General features: G+C 52.5%; 1 protein-coding gene across 1 annotated transcript; it reads left to right on the top strand.

Annotated features, from left to right (window-relative positions):
- Window positions 1-24,102, top strand: MICALL1 (MICAL like 1). Its single transcript, XM_080939024.1, has 16 exons — window positions 1-461; window positions 5,039-5,087; window positions 5,389-5,530; window positions 9,903-9,991; window positions 10,877-11,019; window positions 12,570-13,000; window positions 14,383-14,440; window positions 15,150-15,514; window positions 16,787-17,193; window positions 19,567-19,701; window positions 20,211-20,337; window positions 20,443-20,533; window positions 20,666-20,739; window positions 22,404-22,518; window positions 22,646-22,692; window positions 23,429-24,102. Exons 1-16 carry the CDS (start codon window positions 316-318, stop codon window positions 23,548-23,550), a joined length of 2,541 nt encoding a protein of 846 aa, XP_080795150.1. The 5' UTR covers window positions 1-315; the 3' UTR covers window positions 23,551-24,102.
- Window positions 24,103-25,078: the final 976 nt, after the last annotated feature.

Genomic DNA, 25,078 nt, shown 5'->3' with positions numbered 1-25,078 from the left:
GCGGTGAGTAAGCGGCGGCCGGCCGGGCCGGGCCACGCGGGGCGGAGGCTGCGCGGGCAGGTCGGGGCAGGCTGGCCGGGCGGGGTCGGGAGCCGAGTCCGCAGCCCTAGCCGCGCCGGAGCCGAGCGAGGACACGGAGGCCCCGCCCCGGCCGCCGGTGGCGCCCCGACCTCCGAGCCGCGCCGCAAACACAGCCGGAAACTGGCTCCGCAGGAGCCGGAGCGCCAGCCTAGGGCCACCTGACCCCGAATCGGAGCCACACGAACCTCATCCCGAGTCCGAGCCCCAGTCCGGGCCGTCCGAGCCCGGCCTGCCATGGCGGGGCCGCGGGGCGCGCTCCTGGCCTGGTGTCGCCGCCAGTGCGAGGGCTACCGCGGCGTGGACATCCGCGACCTGAGCAGCTCCTTCCGGGACGGCCTGGCTTTCTGCGCCATCCTGCACCGGCACCGGCCGGACCTGCTGTGAGTGCCCCGGGGCGCGCGGGCGAGCACGCGGGGCTGGGGACCGCCGCCCCCCTCAATGACGCGGTGGCACGCGCCGCCCAAAGAGGTCCCGGACCTCACACCCGCCGCCTCTGAACGCGGAGCAAGGCAACCTAGACCCCAAGACCGTGCACCCCCTTCCCCCACCTCGGGCCACTGGTGTCAGGCTCTGACCTCTAAGAGGGAACTCTGACCCCTCCTTAGGGACGTCCCTACTCTAGGCTCCTGCAGACTACTGAGCCTTTCTTCCTCCATTAGCGCCGGAGTATAGTACCCCCAAACTTGACTGTAGGGGATGAGAATATGCCACTCCCCCAATTATTAGGTTTTCTCTAAGTTAGAGCTGGTGTGAGCCTACCTCCTGGGTACTCTTGGGGACGGTCTTCTTTCCAGTAGGAATTTACATCTGAAAGGGCACCTGTCGGAAAGGGTCCTCGGAAAGAATGCTGCTCCAGATCACTTTCTACCTGAGAGTAGCTGCTGGGCTTCAGCTTTATTCACTTCCCCATTCTTCCCTCCCCTAGAAGCCTAACCCCAGTCTCTTCTCTATATAAGCGTCAGTCATCCGAAACTGCAAGTACCATACTTTGTGGGATTCCCATGGGGATGTAGGTCATTAGTTTTAATTCTCTCTTCAGCTGTTTTACCATTTACATTTAACGTGCAAAGAACCTAGAGGGATGGTGGAGGGAATCTTCGGCCAGGCACTTTAGGCAGATACTCTGTAGGGCACTAACCTACGGAGTCTGGCGAGGGGCTCCTAGATAAATGGCTGCCAGGTGAGTGCGGGTACACTACTTCCCCAAACCACCTCGACTAGGAATCTGTCTAGGTGTATGCCCCCACAGCTCTGCTGTTCACAGTGGGGCACAAAGATGGGGCAGAGATTGGGAGCCAGGCAGAGGAAGACTAGTAGAGCAACCGCCAGTGTAGCTTCCAGCTGGGATCCTCCTACCCGAGCTGCTCTGAAGGGTCTCCTCAGAAAATGTATTCAAACCCACAGAACCACCGAGGTGGGCTTCTACCCCGCTTTCTTCCCTGAGCCCTGGAACCTCTGTCTTTCATTCGTTCATTTATTTACTTATAAAACTGAGAGTGGCAATTCATCTGGTGCTTGTCCTCCTTTTGCAAAATCTCATAAATCAAATAGAACAGTTGGTCCTGCTTTATTTACAGACCCCTGGGAGGGCTCCTCCAGCTCTCTGAACCATCTCTCCCCACCCCCTCTCAGACTTGTTTCCATAGGACAGGGTGTGTGGGAGGGTCTTGAAAGGATCGTCCAAGTCTAAGTTGGTTTGCTGTGTTCAGTGGTACATTGTCTAGGGGTTTGGGGCATATGGTTGCAGAAGGGAGCCAGGTTTTATAGCCCTGGTACCCAGTGCTAACAGACTAGGATACTGGGGCTTGGACCCTGAACTTACAGTCATGGAGGAGGATGCTGGGCTTGGCCCTGCCTTGGAGCTGAGGTTCTCTGTTTTTTGCTGGGGACTGACCCTGAGGGGGGAGGTCAGGATGAGCCATAAGGGAAGAGAGTTGGTGCTGGACCCCAGGCTCTTAAGTGCTAACTTGCCTAATGCTAATGTTTAAGCCCTGGAGAAAATCATTGGTTCTCTGAGCATCTGGAAGGTGGGGTTGATGGGAAGACCTACCTCACAGCCCTGTGGTAAGGATTTCAACTAAGATAATAAGTATGCAGTTACCTGGAATCCTTGGAAGAGGTGCTGTTAGGCGGTGAGGGGTGGGAATGACTGTTTAACCCCTGTAGCTAGTAAACAAGTATGGTTGGAGTCACTACTTCCACACACTGGAGTTGTCAACCAACAAGACACAAAAGTACAATCTAGCAGGGTGGTGGCGGCAGGCCTTTAATCTTGGACCCTGGGAGGCAGAAGCAGGTGAATCTTTGAGTTTCAGGACAGCCAGAGCTACACAGAGAAACCTTGTCTTGAAAAACAGCAACAATAAAACGGCAGTAACACAGGTGGGCCTAATTGGAGACTTCCTGGGGACACTTCCTAGGGAAAAGGCAAAAGACCAGAGAAGGCCCCAAGGCCCCACCTGAGGACTTTCAAAGCTTGCAGGTATCCAAGAAGGCAGGCGCAAAGAATGTTTTTTTCTAAGCAGATGTCTAGACTAAATCCAGTTGTCCATTTGCTTAGGGAGGCTGGGGCCTAGACCATGCTAATTGCATGAGAGGCACAGAGAAGGGTAGAGAACTATCTATCCTGTATTTATGTGATTATTTGTTGGAGATTGAACCCAAGTCCATGTGCATGCTAGGCAAGTTCTCAACCCCTGAATTACACCCTCAGCACTTAAGGGCAGATCTGTTTAAGAGCAGAGATTGGGTGAGGGCCAAAGCCATTTGATAAAGTGGTTTGGTCCTCTGAGGCTGCTGGTGCTGCTGGCCCAGGCCTCAGTGTGTGTGTGCGGGTGTGTGTGTGTGGGGGGGGGCATCTGCTGTGTTGGGGAGGTGCTGGGCCATGTATGCCCTCCTCCAAGCTTTTCTAAATCCTTGTGAGGTCAGAGCCCATGTGGCATCCATTTCTATGCTTTCATCTCCTCCAGAGTCAAGTGGAAATTCTCAACCTCTGAAAGTTCTCTGAAAAGAAGGCTCTGTATCATCAAAACCCAGATGGTATTTAGGGATAGCGATGAAGTGGAAGGAAACGAGGGAAAAGGAAGTGTAATATTGTATGTGTGGGGTGTGTGTGTGTGTGTGTGTGTGTGTGTGTGTGTGTGTGTGGTGTGTGTGGTGTATGGGTCTTTTTTTTTTTTTTTTTAACATTGAGACCAGAGGCTGGCTAATCTGGCCATGTTGGCTGTCCGCCCAGCCTCAGGGATCCAGATTACTAGCATGCAGTACCATGCCTGCTTTTGTCCTGGTGCTGGGGCTTGAACTCAGGTCCTCAGGTTTGTGTGGCAAGTGCTTCACACACCTCACCAGTAAGCCGCCTCCCCAGTCCCAGGGACCATAGTTTAACAGCTTCTGATTTGTAGTCTTTCAACAAGCATGTACAAGATCACTTCCTTAATGCCCAGAGGCAATGAGGACACACTGTGACCCTGCTTTCTAGGGACACTGCTGAGGAAACCAAATTGAACCTTGCGGACAAGTTACCTTGATCTCATTGGTTTTGGAGCATCCCTCCTCCCCCTCCTCCACGTTGGGCACCAGGAAACTGAGGCAGAAAGTCATTGTTAGGCAATGACAAAGCTTGTACACACTCTGCTGTATCTAGGAGGCCTTTGGCACATTCAGATTTTGCTGGCCCTTACTCCAGCCTGGGAGCAGGGGCTTGGACTCCTCTGAGTTTCCAGGGCAGTGGAGACTGGTGGGGGTTCCTGACCTGCCCACAGCCAGTCACACAGTCTAAAGAGCAGACCCACAGGTGCACATGCTCCAGCCCACTGGTTTCCACAGATGGATGAAGGTAGCAGGCACACGTGTTTCTCTCACCAGTCTGTGGATATGTATTACCACTGCTCACCTGCCCTGCTTCAGAAGCTGAGGAGCCCCTTTCTAGGGAAGTAAGATGCCTACTGTAGGGAAGCTGCCCTCCTCCGCTGACTGCCAGCTCAGGATCATGTTCCTTTCCACTGTTTCTGACCGCTTCTGTTTGGGCCCCATTAAGAAACATGTAGGCCTGGGGGCGGTAGTGGCACCTGCCTTTAATCCCAGCATTCGGAAGGTAGTTCGAGGCTGGCCTGGTCTGCAGAGCGGGTTCCAGGACAGCCAGGGCTACATAGACCAACCCTGTGTCAAACCAAACCAAAACCAGTCAGACAAACTAAAAACCCACATGGAGGGGCTAAAGAGTTTGCTCAATGCTCAGTGTGTCTGTAACTCTAGTCCCAGGGAGCCCAATGCCCTCTTCTGGCCTTGAGCACCAGGCATGCACAGGGGCACAGAATTACATGCTGGGAAGACTCATATACATTAAGTCAGTAAACAAGAAGATATATCAGCACATATACACACAAAATAAACGAATACTATAAACTTAATGAAACAACAGGAAAGAAGCATTCCTCTCAGAGTTAGGTGGGGTTTTGGATTCTGTGCTAGGTGTGCTGTGTGTGTGTCTGTGACATTCAATAGAAGTTTCAAAAGTGCAGGCCTGCAGAGTTGGCTGGCTTCCCCTCTTGGATCTCAGCACCTCCTGTAAAGTGGAGTAAGCATCTGTCAAATGAGTTGCGGTGACCTTCAGGCTCCCTTACATGGGCATGCTTGGTTGGTCTTTTTTGCCACTGAGAAGGCCTCCTGGGGAAGAGTTGGGAATCCCGGCAGGGAAGCCATCCATGACGTAGAAGCTTCACTTGAACCCACCCCTTCTCGGTGATTTTTCAGACCTTGCTTGGGTGCCTCCAAAAACTGTAGGTTCAATTCTCTCCTGCTTATGGTTGACAGCCATAGCTCTTCAGGAACTTGTAGGTTCCCTCCTGAGACTTGCAGAACTGAGGTCAATCTCCCACCTCCTTCCTGACTCCGCCCCTCCTTCCTGACTCCGCCCTCATGTCATCACATCCCTTGACGGACCTCTTGTCTCTTGCAGTGACTTCCAATCTCTCTCCAAGGAAAATGTCTTCGAGAATAACCGATTGGTGAGTCCTCCTCACACAGATAGAAGCAACTGTGGTGTGGTGGGAGAGGGCCGGGGTCACTTGGGGGCCACTGCATTTGGTGAGGAGGCTGGTGCAGGTCCTAGAGGATGCCCTGGTTCTCCTTCCTCCTTATCTCTTCCCATGGATGCCCTTCCCTACTCCTTCAGGCCACCATGTAGGGATGGTACCTTTGTCAGTCTGTTCCCATTATAATGAGCCTGAACTAGTCTGTGACGTATCTAACGCTGCCATCTCTGTCCTCTCTTCCCTGCGGCTGCTCCTGTTCCGGCCTCCACCCCAGGCCTTTGAAGTGGCTGAAAAGGAGCTGGGCATCCCTGCTCTTCTGGACCCCAGTGACATGGTCTCCATGAGTGTCCCTGACTGTCTCAGTATCATGACCTATGTGTCCCAGTACTACAACCACTTCACCAGTTCTGGCCAAGGTGAGAGGGGACCCAGCCCTCCAGGGAGGCTGCCTTGAGTTGTTTACTTCTTTTCTGAGCAGTAAACAAATAGCCAGGAAACAGCGTGCCACAAAGTCACCCACTGTGGGTTCGCTAGTTCACATATTTATTGCATCAAAAAAGCTCTGGCTTAGGTAAGGTGCTCACACCTGTAATCTCCACACTTGCAAGGCTGAGGCAGAAGGATTAGCTCAAGTTTGAGGCCAGCCAGGGCTACAGAATCAGACCCTGTGTGCTTTGCCTTGGTAGAGGAGACAGGCAATACGCCCAGGAGAGCTCATCTGTGAGTTCACCTCTCCTCACCCACTGTACTTCCTGTCTGCCGTTTCCGGTCCTCACACTTTCCAGGGCTTGTTCTTCCTGCAATACTGGTCTCTTCTGCTGGGCCGTTGCATGGCTTCATTGCAGAGCCTGCCTCCTCAGTTTGAGAAGAGAGACACTGGAAAAGAGGGTGTCCTGAGGGGAGAAGACTTCCTTTCTGTTCCAGTCAGGTTGCTGAGTATCCTAGGACGCTTGGGGCTCCCCTCTGCATAGGGGAAGTGAGTCCAAAGAAGGGGAATTGAGGAGGTCAAGAACCCAGCACAAGAGCTGAGGGGCAGGGCTGAGGATCTGGGAGTCCTGAGTCCTGCATTGGGCAGTTGCTGCCACTGGGCTCTCTGTAGCCTCACATGGGTTTCCTGCATCTGCTCTGTATGGGGAGCATCCAGTCTGTCTTTTTAAATGGGGTGGGGTGAGGTGGCTGGAAAGATAGCTCAGTGGTTAAGAGCACTGTCTACTTTTTCAGAGGACCCAGCACCCACATGCACATGGAGGCCCACAATTGTGTGTGGGTGCTCTCTTTTTACCTCTGCAAGCATCAGACATGAACAGATGCACAGGCAAACATAATAAACGAATAATAAACACATTTTTTAAAAAGGCTGAGGATGGTGGCACATGCTTTCTTACCAGCTCATAGGAGGCAGTGACAGGTCGATCTCTCTGAGCTGAGGGCCAGCCTGGTCTGCAAAAGGAGTTCTGGGCCAGCCAGGGCTGCGTTGTGAAACTGTGTCAAAAAACTGAAAGGAGTAAAAAAAAAAAAAAAAAAAAAGAATAAACAAAGAATGTTGTAGGGCCTGGGAATGTACATTAGTTGGCAGAATGCTTGCTCATATGCATAAAACTCTGGCTACATTCCACTCAGCTAGTGATGGTGGCTCACACACCAGTAATCCCAGCATTTGGAGATGGACACAGGAAGATCAGAAGTTCAAAATCCCATCAGCTGCACAGCCTGGGAGACATGAGATCTTGCCTTTAAAAAAAAATAAAATCAGGACTGGAGAGATGGCTCAGTGGTTAAGAGCACTGACTAGTCTTCCAGAGGTCCTGAGTTCAAATCCTAGCAACCACATGCCCTCTTCTGGTGTGTCTGAAGGCAGCGACAACGTACTTATATATAAATAAGTACATCTTTAAAAAAATCCAATCAGGTTTTTGAGATGGCTCTACTGTCAAGGCTGATGACTGAGCTCAGTCCTGGAATCCACCAAAGCGCTTTCAAGTCCTGTCCAGCCCTCTGCTGGTAATATATATATAAGTAAATAAATATAAAAATGTTAGTTATAAAAAAATAAATCGGGCCCAAGAGATGTCTCGGCTGTTAACAAAGACTGGGTTCAGTTCCCAGCACTTTGGCTTGGCAACTCACAAGTGTCTGTAACTCCAGAGGATGTGACATCCAAGGGCATTGCACTCGTGCACAAACCAACATGCAGACACATGCACATACACATAATCAAAACATAAAAGAAAACCCTTCAATGATTGAGTAAACGGAAAATGCTGACTCAGGCATGAACTTGCCGAGGACAACTGTGTCGGAAAACCCCACAGTTACTGGTAGGAAAGACTCCGCTTTGGCGGAGGTAAGAGCCTGGGCTCAGAATTTTCCCTTCACTTTTCTAGTCTGTGAGTAACGTGAGCCCATTCCTTAATCTCCCGCCTCCGTTTCCTCTTTGCAATGGGGTTGCATACAGAGCCCACCTCGCTCGCAAGGTTGCTCCGAGGAGTAAAAGGTTTGTGCAGAGCGTGTTGGCCCTTGTTAGTTTAGGACTCAGGATACTGGTTATTCACTTGTCCCCAGCTTGGGTGGCACGGTTTCGTGGCTGTGACTTTGACAGGCTAAGAAACGACTATGGGGTACTGTGTGCTGGTTTTAAAAAGATGAGCTTCAGCCTACGGATTGTTCCAGTTCTGATGGTTATACTGGATGGAAGCCCATTGTAATAGGGGAGCGTCGTCTCTGTGCACTTAGCTTGCTTAATAGTCAGAACCACGAAAGGACTGTGACCCCATCACAATTCTATTCTCCAGGCTGCACTGCTCTGCTCCCTCGCCCCTGCCCCACCCCTTTCTAATGGTCTCTTCATGTAACCCAGGCTGGCCTGAAACTTGGGCTGCTTCTTTCTCTCTCAGTCTTCTGAGGCAGGGCTACAGATGTGTCATGTTGATCACTTTATTTCCCAGTGGTCTTTGTGGACAGTCGTGATCTCTTGTAAGCCCTTCCTTCCTAAAGGGCCCTTCCTAGACTTGCCTGCAAGGTTGGGGTTTCGTGTGTATGTGTGTGGGGTGTGACCTGTTCTTTCCTGTCTGTACAGTAGCCTCTTTCTCCTAGGGAACACACGGAATATACTATGTATGTACAACCCAAGGTCTTACACAGTGTAAGCATGCATCCTAGTACGAGCCCTCGTCCCAGCCGCCATCTTCCTCCTTCCCTTGCAGACCGTCTCACTGTGCGACTGTCGCCCTAGCACCTGACACTTTCTTGTGCTTTAGAGTCCTTGCTGTGTGCCAGGCACTGTGTTGGCTTTTGGGAAGGGAGGAAGTTTCAGACACACCAGAAGAGGGCATCAGATCCCATTACAGATGGGTGTGAGCCACCATGTGGTTGCTGGGACTTGAACTCAAGACCTCTGGAAGAGCAGTCAGTGCGCTTAACCGCTGAGCCACATCTCTCCAGACAAGACATGCATTTCAGCTAGGCATGTCTTAATCCCAGCATGAAAGGGGCAGAGGCAGACAGATCTCTGAGAATTCAGGGTCAGGCAGGGCTACAGAGTGAAGCTCAGGTCTTGCTAGAGTTATATAGTAAGACACTATCTCAATAAAACGAAACACACAAAAACATGAATATATTGTCCGCATCCGCCATACTCCCAAATTCACACACATGTAAGTGACACAGTTTTAGGAGTCTTTCCTTCCCCAGCTGACATCACGGCCTTTACACTGAGCAGATGTTTCTTTCCTGTTTCATTACTCAGCTGAGTGTCACCTGCTTTGTCGTTGCAGAGTACCATTAAGGCCTGAGACTTGAGGTTTGTTAGATGTGTTACCTCAGACCTCCGTAAGGGACTTGTATTCAATTAAATTGTATTATCGTTATAAATATTTGTTTTGTATGTGTGTTTGTGTGTGTCTGAGTGTATCTCTGTACAACATGTGTGTTTAGTAGGTTGCAGGAGACCGAAAGGGCATTGGATCCCTTGGAACTGGAGTTACAGGTAGTTGTAAGCTGCCATGTGTGTGCAGAAAACTCAAGCCAGGCCTTCTGTAAGAACATCTTTTACCTGGAGTCATCTCTCTAGCCTATCATCACCATCATTATTACTGTCAGCAGTATCATTATTTTGTTTTGTTTTTGAGACAGGGTTTCTCCGTGTAGCCCTGGCTGTCCTAGAACTTAATTTGTAGACCAGGCTGGCTTTGAACTCAGAGATCTGCCTGCCTCCGCCTTCCAAATTCTGAGATTAAAAGTGTGCACCACCACCACCACTGATAATTGACTCTTAAAATTACCACAGAGGGACCATTTTCTGATACACAGTTCTCAAGAAATTAGAGGTTGAGTTTCGTTTCGCTCCTCGGATGAAGAACTTTCTCAATTTTCAGAGCTGATGGAGAAGGGAGATGGTTTTGGGAAACCCTTATGTGTGTGGGGGGGGTGGGGGGTTCTACTGACTCCAGGCCATATCTCTCACTTGGAGACAGGCAGGTGACCTCTGGGAGTAGGCCACCTCCTTCAGGTCAGACTTCATCCCTCTGCCTCAGTGGGAAGGAAGCTGGGGCCTCACCTGCTGCATTCATGCCCTGTTCAGCGTGAATCCCTGGCTCTGTTTTAGGGAGACTCAGCTGGGTTGAGCGTGTGGCTTGCCTTGGCACAGAATGAAAGTGTTACCTGTACTGTGTTGCATGGAGTCCCATTGCAGCTGGCACTGCCCAGAGGCGCTGACTGAAGAGCTCTGGGTGGGTTGGCTCCTCCTTGGGCTCTGCGTCTGCCTGCCTCAGGGTCTTCCCTGTCTTGTAGCTGCTGCCTCACCACCCAAACCAGGAAAGGACCCAGCACCCCCCTCCCCCACATCCACATCACCTGCTGTGCAGCCAGAGGAGGCTCAGGTAGGCAGAATTCTCGGGTGGAAGAGTAGGTGAGGGACACAAGGTTGTGACAGTGACCACTGTGGGAAGAAGTTGGTTGGCTCTAACAATATTCAGAGGGTGTATTCTGTTCTTGTCTTGTTGGTTCTCAGGGCCAGGGTGCCAGCCCACCAGCCCCATTTTGTAGCAGGGAACCTGAATGTTTTCCCAGAGTTTGAGTGAGTCACATTCATTACTGTATCTGAATGGACAAAGCTCATGCCGGCCCTGCCATCACGGGACTGTCAGGCGATCCACGCATGACACATAGTGACAGTAATATTCCCTTTACCCCGTGGAGTCCAAGGTTTGAACCACTCAGTGATTTCACTGAGACTCCTCCAGCAGAAGTATCTCAGGCCCTATTGTCCAGAAACATGGGCTCAGTGAGGTTTGGTCCTCTGCCCAAGGTCACGCAGTAAAATTGTGGGGGTCACCTTGCTAGTCCCACCTCTGTCGAGCATTAGCTTTTCATAAGCTTCAGAGTGAATGCCCAGAGAGGGTGATGGGTTAGCTGATAGAGAACCAAGAACCAGAGGCCACCCAGAGATAAGGAGGGTTGGCTAGAGCCAACCAGGAGGGACTGAGAGTTGCCTTCCCTAGGGCAGGGGCCCTTCCTTGGAAGCTGGTGGTCTGGCCTTCACTGTTTTCATACTTGGGATGTTAAACAAGTCACCCTTCTCTGGGCTTTGGCTGCCTCATGTGGGAGAAGGTGACAGTCTCCTGACCTCTGCTTCTCCTAGGACCCTAATCTTCTTGTGTTAGTACTGTGAGGCTTAATGTACATTTGAGGGACACGGCTATGATGGGGCGGGAAGGGGACAACCAGGAGCAACTTGGCTGGTAACTGTACCCCATTCCCTGCAGGGTGATGACCTCTCCCCAGACAGCCTGCCCGAACAGAGCAGACAGCAGCCTCCCAGCAGCGCATGCGCAGCCTGTGGGCAGCGGGTGCACCTGGTGCAGCGGTACTTGGCGGAGGGCAGGCTGTACCACAGGCACTGCTTTCGGTGAGTGCTATGGGCAGGGCTTGTCTCCCCAGCACCTGAGAGGGAGCTCCATTGAGGTCAGCACCCACTGTTCAGTGTGTCCTCACTTTATAAAAGAGCAAGCTATGTCTTAGAACAAAAGACCCGCCCAGTCACAGGATCTCCCTGCAGTTCTCATTGTTGAAGATGTATTTGTATGACTGGGAGCCAGTGCCATGCGTGTGGGGATGCCATTAGAGGCCAGCTGGAGTTTCAGGCACTTGTGAGCTGTGTGCCCCACCTTGTGTGGTGGCACATGCCTTTAATCCCAGCACTTAGGAGGCAGAAGCAGGAGGATCTCTGTGAGTTTGAGGCCAGCCTGGTCTACATAGTGAGTTACAGGACAGCTAGGGACACATAGTGAGATAAAGTCTCACTAAAAAAAAAAAAAAAAAAAAAAAAAAAAAAAAAAAAAAAAAAAAACAGAAAACCAAAAACCACCAGAAGTGTGCATCACCAGACTCTGACTTTTAAAAAATGCACTTAAGGAGCTGAAGAGAAGGGTTGGCAGTTAAGTGGCTGCTCTTTCAGTGGACCCAGGTTCCATCCCGGCATCCACACGGCAGCTCAAAACCTTCCGTAATCTAGTTCCAGGGCATCTGATAACTTCTTTTGGCTTCCTCTGGCACCAGGCATATATGTAGTGCATAGACATACTTGTAGGCAAAACAGTCAATCCTTCAGCCCAAATAAATCTTAAAAAGGAAATTTGCAGGATGTTAACCAGATGTAAACACAGCAGGTAACTTGTGTCAGTAGAATCAGAGCCTGTACAAGAGCTTCCTCCTTATGGGAGTCACTCAGAGACATTGTGTTTTATGCTAATATGTATGCATTCATTAAAAACAATACAACCTGGAGACTGGGATTGTGACAGGGATTGTAGAGTGCTTATCTAGTATTTACAAGACACTGGGTTCCATCCCAAACCAAAAAACCTGGGCTGTGGCCCAGAGGCAGTGGGGGGCTTTAACAATTGTTTTTTAAAGATTTATTTTATTAATCTGTGAGTACAGGGTCCCTGTCTTCAGACACACCAGAAGAGGGCATCAGATTCCATTACAGATGGTTGTGAGCCACCATGTGGTTGCTGGGAATTGAACTCAGGACCTCTGGAAGAGCAGTCGGTGCTCCTAACCACTGAGCCATCTCTGCAGCCCTGGCTTTAACAATTTTTGAGGCCCTGGCCATAGTTCCCAGCCCTGAAAAACAAAATCAAACCAAAACTTTATGGAATCAAACCTGGTAGGTGGGAAGCCAGGCCAACTTCCTGAGTCACTTTCCCCTGGGCCACTGTCACCTCTTCCCCTTGCTGCACTGGCGTGTTTCACAATTCCTGTTGCATTTGACATGGTTTATTGTTCCCTTCTGACTCTGACAGTTGCCATGTTTTTTTCTGGGAAGTCCAGGGTATGGAGCCAGGATGGGCCTGGTAGGTGAAGGAGGGAGAGGGATAACTGTCTCTGAAGGAGGGCTTACCTGGGCCTAGCCAGCCTGCCCTGCTAAGGGAACGCCTGCCCTGTCCTCTGCAGATGTCGGCAGTGTTCCAGCACCTTGGTCCCAGGCTCTTACAGTGCTGGGCCCGAGGAAGGCACCTTTGTGTGTGCAGAACGCTGCACCAGGCTGGGCCCTGGAGGCCGATCAGGAGCTAGGCCCCTTCCACAGCGAAAGCAACAGCCAGCGGCAGAGGCCAAGGATGGAGAGGACGGTGACCTGAGCCTGGCTGCGGTGGCTGAGGCAGATGGGCTCCAGGCTGGCTCCGAGGTACAGCCCCACACCCTGACCAAGCCACCTCTTCCCAGCAAGCCCCAGGAGCTGGCCAGTCCCCCTGTTGGCCGGCCCACACCTGCCCCCAGGAAGGCTTCCGAGACTTCAGCCTTAACACCCCCAACACCTCGGCCTCGGTCCAGCCTGCAGCACGATGGCATGGTGGAGCAGAGTGTCAGCGGCGAGCTTGTTAACGGTGAGTAATGGCTCAGCTGCCTGGGGCATGCTGGCTGGGTGTGGGCATGTAAACAGTCAGAATTGTCAGCACACCCCCTTTGTTAAAGATTTAAAGTGTGTGTGTGTGTGTGTGTGTGTGTGTGTGTGTGTGTGTGTGTGTAGGTGCCTACCAAGTCCAGAAGCGCAGCTCACATTGAATCCCCTGGAGCTGGGTTATGGGTGTTGGGAACCGAACTCGGGTCCTCTGGAAAAGCATCAAGTGCTCTTAGCTGCTGAGGCATCTCTCCAGCCCTGTAAACTGCTTCTTGAGCCAGTTTGTGCCGTGTGACGCCATCACCTGTCAGCCACCTTGTACCTTTTTATGTCACTTCCTCCAAACTGGCACAGTGTAAACCACAGGCCGGCCCCTGCTGTCTGTGTGCGTGTTGTTTCCGTCATGTGGCTTGGAGTGTGGAAGTGTACACACGTGTCCTGAGTGTCTCTGAGACTATTGATGTCAGTCATAGTACCTGGCTTGTCTCCAGGTAACCAACTCCCATCATGCAGTGGTTTTCAACCTGTGGGTGCCAAACCCACCCTCTCACAGGAGGGTACCCAAGACCATCGGAGAACATAGTTACATTCCGGTGCATGACAGTAGTGAAATTACAGTTATGAAGTAGCAACAAAAACAATGTTATGGATGACGGTCACCGCAACATGAGGAACTGTATTAAAGGGTCACAGCATTAGGAAGGTTGAGGACCACCGGTCTAACCAGGCCTGGGGAGGGGAGTGGGCTCAGGTGGTCTCCTGAGCTTATCTGCACTGCTGTAAAGACTTGTGGGCTGCTGTCTGTGGGGTATTCTTAGATGACCTCCTCTTGTGCTGTGAGCTCATGGGGTCACACTCTGGAAACCTGAGATGTGCTGAGTATTCCTTACCAGTCAGGGAAGGCCCAAGGGAGAGAGTACCTGAGGACTTGTGCCAGAGCATCTGTGTTTGAATCCGCCCAGCGCTTCTGGAGGCTGGTTTAGGATTGGACACTGGGGACACAGATAATGTTTGGATCTTCTTGTGTTTTCTTGGAGGAACAAGCGTCCAAGGGGGACAGGCTTGGGCAGACATACTGCTGGGGTGGATGGAAGTACAGGCTTCCAGGTGAAGGTGGCACCTGGGTAGATGCCCTTGTATAGAGGAAGTGCTGAGGGGATTGGGGTAGGGACTTAGCTAACAGTTAGGCCTGCCAGAGGCCTGGCCACAGCCTCTGACTGATCTTTCTCCCGTTTACCTTCCATCTTATCTAATCTCCCTGAGAGCTGGGCAGGGAGGGGCTGTAGTCACCCTGGTCTGTGACCTGCCATGTAGGTCACAGAACCGGGGCTGCCATGAAGGCCTGGCTCACTGTCCTTTCATATCTAGGAAGACTACAGGAACCGCCTGTTCCCAAGCCAAGAGGGACACCCAAGCTGTCAGACAGGTATGCTGGCCCCCAAAGGCCTCAGTGGAGGAGGGGTACTTCTAGGGCCCAGGTCTGGAAAGGAGTTCCTGGTGAGGAAGGACAGCCATATCGCTGACATGTGCTGCGGGTGCAGACAGTCACCTGAAGAGTCACTTCACCCCTGAAAACCTGTGTTTCCTGCATGACATGGAGTCTAGTCCTCATTCCTAGAGTACAGAAAGCCTGGAAAAGGTCAACTGTTGTGCCTGGCTCTCTGCTACCCCACTCCGGGGAGGACTTGCTTTTGGTTGAGAGCTGTCCTCACCAGGATGGCTGCCCTGTGAGCGGCTGCAGAGTCCTGCTGGTGAACATTTGTACAGCCCCTGCTGTGCAACCGTACTCAGGGGCAGGATTAGAACTCACTGGGCCCTGACCCTGTGAGACAGGGAACGTTAGTAATGTCTTTGTGGAACAGATGAGCCTGAGGCATGAGGTGACATCATTAAATGTCACACAGCCCCCATTTGAAGGGCTGGATTAATAGTGGTTGTGTGATTGAAGGTTTGTCTTCTCTGGACCTCAGGGTGCCCTATTGGGATGTGGGTGTCATAACCCATTTCAGCTTTGTGCTTGGCCTGACCCTGGGGCTGGGCTTGGGAGAACAGAGGGCTCAGCTTCTCTTCCCCTGTTGGCAACAGACTGTAACTCCCTAGAGAGAAGGCTGACCCCTTGCTTGGCCTCCCACTAGGACGCCAGCACCAAGAAAGGATCCCCCATGGATCACATTGGTGCAGACAGAGCCAAAGAAGAAGCCGGCCCCACTGCCCCCCAGCAGCGGTCCCGGGCCACTGAGCCAAGCCTGCAGGCAGGTGGAGAACGGAGACCTGGAGGAGAGGACCCAGAAAAGCCCAGGAGCTGGGCCAGAGTCCAAGCCCTACAACCCCTTTGAGGAGGAAGAGGAAGAAGAGTCTGCCCCAGCAGCACCCAGCTCTACCCCAGCCCCACCAGAGGCCACCCCTAAATCCCTACACCCCTGGTATGGCATCACCCCCACCAGCAGCCCCAAGACAAAGAAGCGACCTGCCCCGAAAGCACCCAGTGCTTCCCCACTTGGTAAGTGCAAGGATCTTCCTTACCTTTTGTGCACTGTGGGGTGCATGATCTCCCATCTCAGGGGCAGGCTGGGGGTGGGACGGCTGCACTGCCACATCATAGGGAAGGCTCTGCGCTGAAGCACTGGAGGCAGAAGCTGGACCCCAGCATTTAACACTTCTGTTAGGCTAATTCAGTGGCCGGGGAGTCAGGGAGGTGCATGGCATGGCCCCGCACTGGGCTTCTGAAAGGTCTGAGGCAGGGGTTAACTTGAGCCTTGCCTCCCTGGGTCTCTGTCTCTCCAGCTACTGAACAGCACAGCTCCTACTTGGCTAGTTAGTCTCCACGCCCAGTAGTCCCCTTGGCGCAGCACACCACATATTTGAGCTTTACCTTGGATTTGTCTTAAGCTCTCAGTTCCCTTCCCACCCCTAGACTGAGGCTGCCTTTTAAAAGCTCAGTGGAACCCAGTACCTGTCAGGAGCAATTACAGGCGAATGCTTTTATGGTCTCAGTCCCCTTGCTGGCCGAGTTTGGGGTAATGGGGGCACAAGCTCTGAAGTTGGACAAAAACAGATTCAAAGATGACCCTAGCTAGGGAAAGTCCTTTCTTTCCTGAGTCTGTGGCTTCATCTGGGAAGTATGCTGGTGGCTGTGGAGGTGTGGTTCATGTCATCTGCAGGAGGGTAAAGCCACACCTGGCAGTGCCTGGCCCAGCGCTGGCTGCAGCAAGTGTTACTCATCCCTCTGCTGGTGCCTTCCTTCCAGTCTCTGCTCCAGGGACCGAGGCCACCCTTCCTCTCCCTGCCTTCCTCATACCAGAGTCTCCACCTGCCCCAACAGCTTGCTTTAGAGTAGTCTCAGGTATAGGATCATGGGGCAGGTTGGGGAATGGAGGCAGCTGTCTAGCAGATGAGAGGTTAGGTTAGAGCCACGCAGGGAGGTGGGGGTGCATGCCTTTAATCATAGCACTCAGGAGGCGGATGCAGGTGGGTCTGAGTTCAAGGTCAGCCTGGTCTACAAAGAGAGTTCCAGATCAGCAAGGGCTACACACAGATGTGCCACAAGATGGCACACTAGAGCATCATACATACAAGATGGGGTCTGAAGGTGGAGTGCCTTTGTAACATAGGTCCTGACATGAGTTTGGTGTTCTCTGGCCTCTTGCCCATCTAGATGGGGAAAAGCTTGGTGTCCAGGGATCCCCTCAGCTCTGGGAACAGGGTGTGTTGGCTCAGGACAGAAGTCCTGTCCACACACCGCTTGATTTTGCTGGTTTTCTCGTTTGAACAGTTCTCCACGCCTCCCGCCTGTCACACTCAGAACCTCCTTCAGCCACGCCGTCACCAGCCCTTAGTGTGGAGAGTCTGTCATCTGAGAGCTCCAGTCACACTGCCAATGCAGAGCCCTTGGAGCCACCTGCTGTACCCAAGAGCTCCTCGGATCCTGCTGTACACGTGCCTGGTACCCCTGGCACATCTGGGAACTCTGTCACCCCCTCAGCCAACTCTTCCCTATCGTCTTCTGGGGAGCTAGGGCAGCCTGGTGGTGAACAAATGCCACAGGCCAGGACAAGGGGCAGCCCAGGTACCCATTCCACCAAGCCCTTCAGTGGTGCTACCCCCACTCCCTTCTTGTTGGCTAGAGACCGGAGCCCTGCACCTTCCGTGGGGAGCTCATCGCCACAGCTCCAGATCAAGGTGAGTAGTCTATGGGTACCAAAAGCAGCCTTCGTTTCAGCTAGTGCATGTGTGTCTCCTCACAGGGATGCGCAGCTTCCAGCTTGAGTGAACATAGCCATCATGTGAGACACAGATTCGTGTGTTTCTTCACACCCCCCCCCCTCTGACTGCTCACCAGCCTGTTTACTAGCAAGTGGGATTGCTCCACCCTCTACCCGTCACCCACACCTCATCTACCCCTGCGCTCACTGGCTTCACTAATGCCGTGCCTTGGGCATGTTGCACTTAGATGCTGTCCTTGTCCTGTCTGGACACCCAGTCTATACAAGGAGACAGGCATCTGATTGCTCTAGAATGTAATCCTGAGTTGGCTCCTTCAATAGAGACTGCGCCTCTTGCTGACCAACCCCCTGTGTGAGGGTCCCCTTGTCTGGTTGGCAGGTTCTGAAATGACTCCCATTTGTAGCCATTTTGCTTTGTAGGAGCCAAGGTTAGCACCCATCATGCCAAGGCTCAGGACCTACCTCCTGGTTCCTTTTTTATGGGCTACGGGGGAGGACAGACTAGGCCCAACTATCAACCCTTGCCAGTCTGTCTTCTCTCAGAGGTGAAGAGGGCATGGGGGGGGGTCTGTCTGGGCACATCTCTGGACATCTGGCTTTTGACAGGTTCTATTACACATATTGTGGCTTGACGGCACATGTAAGGTGGCTGCTTTGTAGCTGGCACCTTTAGCCCAGCTTCCCTAGATACCTGGCCCTCACTGGGCCATATCTACTCATGCAGGCTCTGTCACCTGCTACTGATATTGAGAAGGCCTGCTTCTGATAATAAGCTACTGAGTACTGCCAAGTTTCCAGACTATTCTGTAGAGCCTCTTGGCTGTCTTGGTGGTGGCAAGTAGAGTGGGGGGGGGGCTTTAAGCACCTTCCCAGGACCATTATCCATATATTTTCATGTTTATTTTAAATTATGTGTATCTGTGTGTGGGTTTGTACATCAGAGTGCAGTGCCTATGATGGCCAGCAGAGGGAGTATCCGATCTCCAAAACAGGTGTTTGTGAGCCACCTGATGTTGGTGCTGGAACCCTGACTCTGGACTTCAGGAAGAGTATGTGCTCTTAACTACTAAGCCATGTGTGCGGCCTGCCCAGCTCCATTTGTAATGCAAACATGGGTTGTACTGAAGACTGCCTTCACACACACACACACACACACACACACACACACACACACACACACACACACACGGCAGAACCCCAGGGGTTATAGGTGACCACACTATCTCTGTCCATAGGTGGGACACTGCTCCTCCATGATGCTACTGAGCCTTTGGGAACATAACCCCTCAAAATCATAGCTCAGCTGTAAAGGGGCATGCAACAAGTGAGGCTGTGTGTGTGTGTGTGTGTGTGTGTGTGTGTGTGTGTGTGTGTGTGTGGTACCAGGTCTAGAACCCGAGGCTTTATGCTTTAAAAAAAGATTTACTTTATGTATGTGAGTGCACTGTTGCTGTCTTCAGACACACCAGAAGAGGGCATCAGATCCTGTTACAGGTAGTTGTGAGTCACAGTGTAGTTGCTGGGGATTGAAATCAGGACCTTTAGAAAGAACAGTTGGTGCTCATAACTGCTGAACCATCTCTTTAGCCCTCTCTTTTTCCTTTTGTTTGTTTGTTTGTTTTTAAACTATTTAACCAGGTGGTGGTGTTCAACACTCAGGAGGCAGAGGCAGGTGGGTCTCTCTGAGTTTGAGGCCAGCCTGGTCTACAGAGTGAGTTCCAGGACAGCCAGGGCCGCACAGAGGAACCTGGTCTTGAAAAACTAAAAGAAGAAAATCCAACCCAACAGACTACCTTTATGTAGCTTTGCTTTTTGGACAGCACTACACACATATGAAATGCATGTTCTTTATTTCAATCCCCCACCCTTTAATCTTCCTATTCAACCTTTCAGCCCTGGTTCCTACATTCAGATGAAGGCTTTATTTATTTATTTTTCCCACCATGTAGACCTGGCTAGCCTGGAACTCACAGTGATCTGCCTGCCTTTGTGTCTGCCTCTACAGGCCCCCTCTCCCCACTCTTCCTCTCTCCACCCCTCCCTGCCCCTCCCCCACCTCCCTGCCTCTCTGCTCTGCCACCACTTCTGTCTGACAGAGCCTGTTCACTCAGCCATGCCCTTGAGCAAAAAGACTGTTAGGTGTGGGAGGTGACTCTGGGGAAACCGTCTGCAAGTGGAACTATCTGCTGAATGAGTGTGGAAAGATGGAACTTGAGGAATTCTGTGCTTGCCTGGCCCTCCCCTCCTGCCACTTGGGTCCTGGCCTGTTTTCCACAGTCCTCTATGATCAGACTTCTCCGACTTAACTATCTGTCATGCGTACCTTTAGTCTTCTTGTAAGGAGAATCCTTTCAACCGGAAACCATCTCCCTCCGCATCTCCAACTGTAAGGAAGGCCACCAAAGGAGCCAAGCCTGTGAGGCCACCTGCCCCCGGACACGGCTTTCCACTCATCAAACGCAAGGTACCAGCAGAGACCCTAAAACCCAGCTGGCCTGGGCCCAGCATCCTTCCCTCAGCAGCTTTTGACTTCCTTGGACTTCTGTATGTGGCCCTATAGGAAGGTTGAACCTAGCCTAGGGATCCTGCTTATCCGGGAGCAGTGGGTGGGTGTTTGTGTGCAGAGAGTGAGTGTGGGAGCAACTTGTGCTTCTCAGAAGGGAGCTCCAGGGGTCTCCCTAACCTGTTCCACTTGCTCACTGCCCAACAAGAGCCTCTCCTGAGTGATAGGGCAGGGGGAGGCTTCCCTCTGGAGCAGGGACTTGAGCCTCTTCTGGGGCAGTCTGTCAGACTTGACATGGAGGGTTCATGGCCATCCCCACTCTGGCCCCTTCCCCACACTCATGGTGCTTTCTTGTCCTGCTACTTTGGGACAGGACCTGGGTTCCTAGAGCCTGCAGTGGCTACGGGACCCTGTGAGTTGGAAGAGGGGACAGCCACCACTCTTTAGGTGACCAGAATACTGTTGGGCAGGTCCAGGCTGACCAGTATATTCCTGAGGAGGACATCTACGGTGAGATGGACAATATTGAGCGCCAGCTGGATGCCTTGGAACACAGTGGGGTTCTGTTGGAGGAGAAGCTGCGTGGTAGAGCCAATGGTGAGGGAGCTGCAGAGAGGAGCTGGGTGAGGGTTGTGGGGTGAGGGGAGCCCCTCAACCTGGGAGGGGTGCCAGCTCTGGCCTTAGTGGGGTTCTGGCTTCCAGAGGGCAGCGAGGATGACATGCTGGTGGAATGGTTCAAGCTCATCCATGAGAAGCATCTACTAGTGCGCCGAGAGTCGGAGCTTATTTACGTGTGAGTCCTGCCTGCCCTGCCTGCTCACTTCCCGCTGGGGTCTGAGGAGAACTGGGAATTTGTGCCATGACAGCAGTACCTGCAGAAGAGCACTTAGCAGAAGTGTTCACTGCCTCTTCATCCCACCCTCAGCTTCAAGCAGCAGAACCTGGAGAGGCGCCAGGCTGATGTGGAGTACGAGCTCCGGTGCCTTCTCAATAAACCAGGTGAGACCCTTGTCAGCCCAGCCACATGAGCCTGTCTAAAACTAAAACACAGGGAGGGAGGCTGCTTCGTAAGTGCTCTGGAGACCAGGCTGGCCTGGAACTCACAGAGATCCACCTGCCTTTGTCGGGATTAAAGGTGTGCGCCTCCACTGCCCAGCCACATACTTGTTGACTCTGCGCATGGTGAGAACCTTGGGTGCGCTGAGGGCTGAAGGCTGAGTTGGGGAGTGAGTAGAAGAGTGTCCGACTTGTCTGTGATTGTGACACGTACCGATTCATAGGGACCAGCTGTGGAAGGACGCAGGGCTCTGACCTCTTTCCTATGTGGTGACAACATCGTCCATCCCTGCCATTTTACAGCTGAGGTTATAGAAAAACAGAGCCTGGGGTTTCTTCACTTGTGTATGAGCTGTTAGCTCTGTCTCTGCCCCATGCCTGTCCTCGCCATCTCTGTGAATGAAGTCTTGCCTCCTCATTGACTTGGGATCTTGGGAGGCTGGAATGGCTCCAAGCCACAGAATGTCCTTGGCTTCTTTTGCCAACTGTGAGTCACTTTCACCTCAGCAGGAGGCAGAGGGTGTGGCCACGTCTCAGGAGCCCAGTGTGAATAGAGTGGGCATGACCGGCAGCTGTGGCTATAAACCCTGTCCTAGTTAGCTCGCCCCTGAGGCTGCTTTTCAAGATGAGGCTAGTTTATGGGACCCTGAGGGAGATGGACCCATAGATGCCACAAAAGGCCACCATGTAAGAGGTCAGGCTGCCTGGGCTCAGTTACTTTCTCTGGGCAATGCTGGCAAAAGGCTGTTTTCCAAAGCTTCAGTTCCCTTCATGTAGACTAGGAGCTCAACCTGCCCAGGCTCCAGATGTGAGGGGACAGGAGAATTTGAATTTGGGTAGTGGCTGTGAAGCCATATGCTGTCCCCAGGACTGGGCTGGGTTTCCTGCCCCTCAAGGTGAAGTCCTAGGGGATTGGGGTAGTTCCTGGTAGCTTCAAGAAATTGATTTCTAGATGCTTAGCACACAAGGGGCACCAGATGTGGGCACCCACCCCTGGATCCCGCAGGGGATGAGAGAAACGCAGACGTGGGTGGCCCCTGAGGATGGTCCTGTGAGACAGCAAGGGACCTGGAAGAGGGGAGAAACTGGAGGGTGTCAAGTGCTAGTGACATCAGGGAGTCCCATTGTCCCTCCAGCCACCCTCCTCCATGGCCTTGGGAGCATGTTCTACTCTGCCTTGGACTCCTGGGCATCCCTCGCCATCCCTGTGCTTATCCAGTCCAGCCAGTTCCATGTGGCCTCCCACAGGAAGCCACCAACAAATTCCTGTTGCAGGAAGCCTTTGAGAATTGCTGGCCCTGCGGGGCATCCTTAAATGGTGTGTTTGGTGGGCACCCTGGCTCTGCATGGTATCCTTGATCTTGGTGTTTTGTGGGCAGGAAGTTCGTGAGCATTTTTTGGTCCTGCAGGGCATCTCTTGAAGGGTATTTGGTGGGCAGCCAAGTGTTCATTTTTTTCATTTCTGTACCAGCTTGAGAGTGGCACTCTGGGCCCTTCTCTTAATCTCGCAGCCAGGAGGGCCTGCTGTCTTCCAGGACTCAGGTGGTGTGACCTGTTACGGTGAAGAAGAAGTTCTCACCACTCACCCTGGCTTTCTCCTTTGGCAGAAAAGGACTGGACAGATGAGGATCGGGCCAGAGAGAAGGTGCTGATGCGGGAACTCATGACCCTCATTGAGCAGCGCAACGCCATTGTCAAGTGCCTGGACGAGGACCGGCAGAGGTGCCATGTCTAGGACCCCATGGGGGGGGGGGGGGGCTCGTTCTGTGGCGTCTGGAGCTTGGAAGGGATTCACAGATAACCGGTTCCTTCCTGCTGTGGACAACTCAGCTTCTCTTTTTTTACCCAGGGAGGAAGAGGAAGACAAGATGTTAGAAACTATGATCAAGAAGAAAGGTGAGGCTCACCCTGAAAAGGGGCCAGCACCTAGCTGTAAGCTCCAGCCCGCGTTCGCAGCCTGAAATGGAAGGTTAAGCAGCCCCATGAGATGCTTGGCTGTAATGCAAACTCCCAGCCCTCTGAAATGAGAGCAGCCAGGGATCCCAATGTGTCCACAGGAAGACTGGTCTACCAGGGGTCCTAGGCCCAGGATGGTTTTGTCCTCTGCTATGCAAATTGGCTTGGGGGGTCTAGGACCGTAGAGCCTGCTCAGGGTCAGAGTATCGGTATTGGCTAAAGGATGTAACCCTGAGAGCTGAAGCTTGGGGTTTGACCTCAGTTTCACCTGTGGCTCACTGTGGCTCACTGTGGCCTTGTGGCCGAGGCTGGAGCCAGACTGGCTTCTAGTTCCATCTTGGGTGCATGAGCTGAGTGCCTGGGCCGGTTCAGCCCTTACCTCACTCCTGTTTGGGATGGCTCCTCTTTCCAGTGTGGCCGAGGGTTACAGAGCTGACCATATAAAGCGCCAGGCTGAGATTAGGGCCTGCAAGCATCACAGTTAGTGTTGGTTTTCAGAGGCATGTGCTTTACTTGTGAAAGTTTGAGGTTGAGGCGTATGGTTTCTGAGGTGTCTCTGTGCATGGATGGACTGGAGCCCTTGGTGGTTGTGTACCTGCTCAGTGACACAGGCCACTGCTGTCCTATCCTGGTGCTCCCCTCCCTCCCTGGCTGAGTGCCTGTTCTTTGCTTTCAGATTTCCAAAGAGAAGCTGAGTCTGACAGTAAGAAGAAGGGCAAGTTCAAGACTATGAAGGTGCTGAAGCTTCTGGGAAACAAGCGAGAAGCCAAGAGCAAAGCCCCTGGGGACAAGAGCTGACAGCAAAGGAAGCTGCCCTCTTTCCTCTCCTGGAGCCTTGGGGCCAGAGCAGCACTCTGCTGTCCCTGGACCTGCCAAGGGGGACGATGACCTTGGGAGGGAGTCTCTGGATGACCTGTGTCTTCCCTGTGTCCCAGACAGCTGTGACTTAGCCTTGCCCACTTGGATTCTGACTCCCGAAGCTCTGATGTGGCTGGGGGCAAGCAGGGATGCAGGCTCAGCGCCGAGGCAGTGGCTCTCCTTGTTGCCCTCTGAACCAGGCCAGATGGGATCTTCTCCATCAGTCCTGCTCACAGCAGGCCCTGGCTAAGGGCCTGTGTACCTTGCAGCAGGCCAGCAGCAAGGTTGGCTGCCTAGCTTCTTCCTTCCCAGCCCTGACCCTTAGTCCCCACCTTCCTGTCTAGCACAGATGCCCTTGAAACTCATGTCACCTCACTCAGGAGCTTTATTTATGAAGTCTCAAGTCAACCCCTCAGTGAGTGTTCTGTGTTGTATCAAATGGGAATGGGCTGATGACAATTTTGTTTCCTCTCCTTCATCTCCCTCGTTCTGTGGGAATCCTCATCTACCACGCAGGGACCTGCTGGCTGTGCTGGGGCAGTGACTCAGGTCAGCCTAGGAAGGTATACTTTGAGTAGGTGTCCTCTAATTCAGGCTTTCTGCCCACCCCATGCCCAGGAGATGGGCCCATTTCTTGTTTGTGGTTGATGCAGCCTGTCTTTTCTGTTGTCTGTTCCCTCCAAGGTCTGCTAGCCACTCACCACTGAGTGGCTATGGGAGAAGTGGTGGGAGACCTCTTTTGCTGGGGACTGTGCTAGGCACCTTATGGTCCAAGCACTGTTCTTACACTGGGGACTTCAGAGTCCCTTCCTCTGTGCATCCTGGGAAGGAACTCGCAGTATCTCAGTTGCCAGTGCCCTGCAGCCTTGGGCACATCCATGTCTGTGCCCTTTTGCCTGTCTGGGCTGTCCACCCAGTTGGGAACCTGACCCGTGTAGCCTTTGATGGTCTTTGAGAGGAGCCTTATGACCCAGTTGCTATAACCCAAGAGGGCTCTACCAGGCTGTCTCAGTGTCAAGGAGCACTCGTATCTCAGTGGGACAGAACAGCCTTTCTCACAATCACTTGTGTCCTGTGAGCATGGGCCCAGGGTTGCTAGATGTTGCCCATTTTTCAGAGAGAAAAAAAAACCAAAACCCCAGAATCCAGTTCCCCTACAGGCATAAACTGTAAATGCTGACATCAGAGTTGAGTTTGTCATAATGGGCTACACTTGTCCTGGTTTTCCATTGTGCTGGGCCTGTAAATTAGAGAGCTTGTCCCTACAGATTGAATCACCCTTATCTCTTGGCTGCTGCATAGTAGACGTGTTTATTCTACGACAAGACAGGTCATATGTTCTACTGGAATTATGGGGGAACTTCCAGCAGGTACAGGAAATATTTTCACTTTTGGGGACAGGAAAATGACAATGTTGGTGAAGGTCAAGTTGCTCAGTGTTAACAGCCTAAAGAAAGGACAGTGATGT

Source organism: Micromys minutus, assembly GCF_963924665.1.
Source record: "Micromys minutus genome assembly, chromosome: 27".
Lineage (NCBI taxonomy): Eukaryota > Metazoa > Chordata > Mammalia > Rodentia > Muridae > Micromys > Micromys minutus.
The sequence above is the reverse complement of the archived record's forward strand: the minus strand, read 5'-3'. Positions and strand labels throughout refer to the sequence as shown.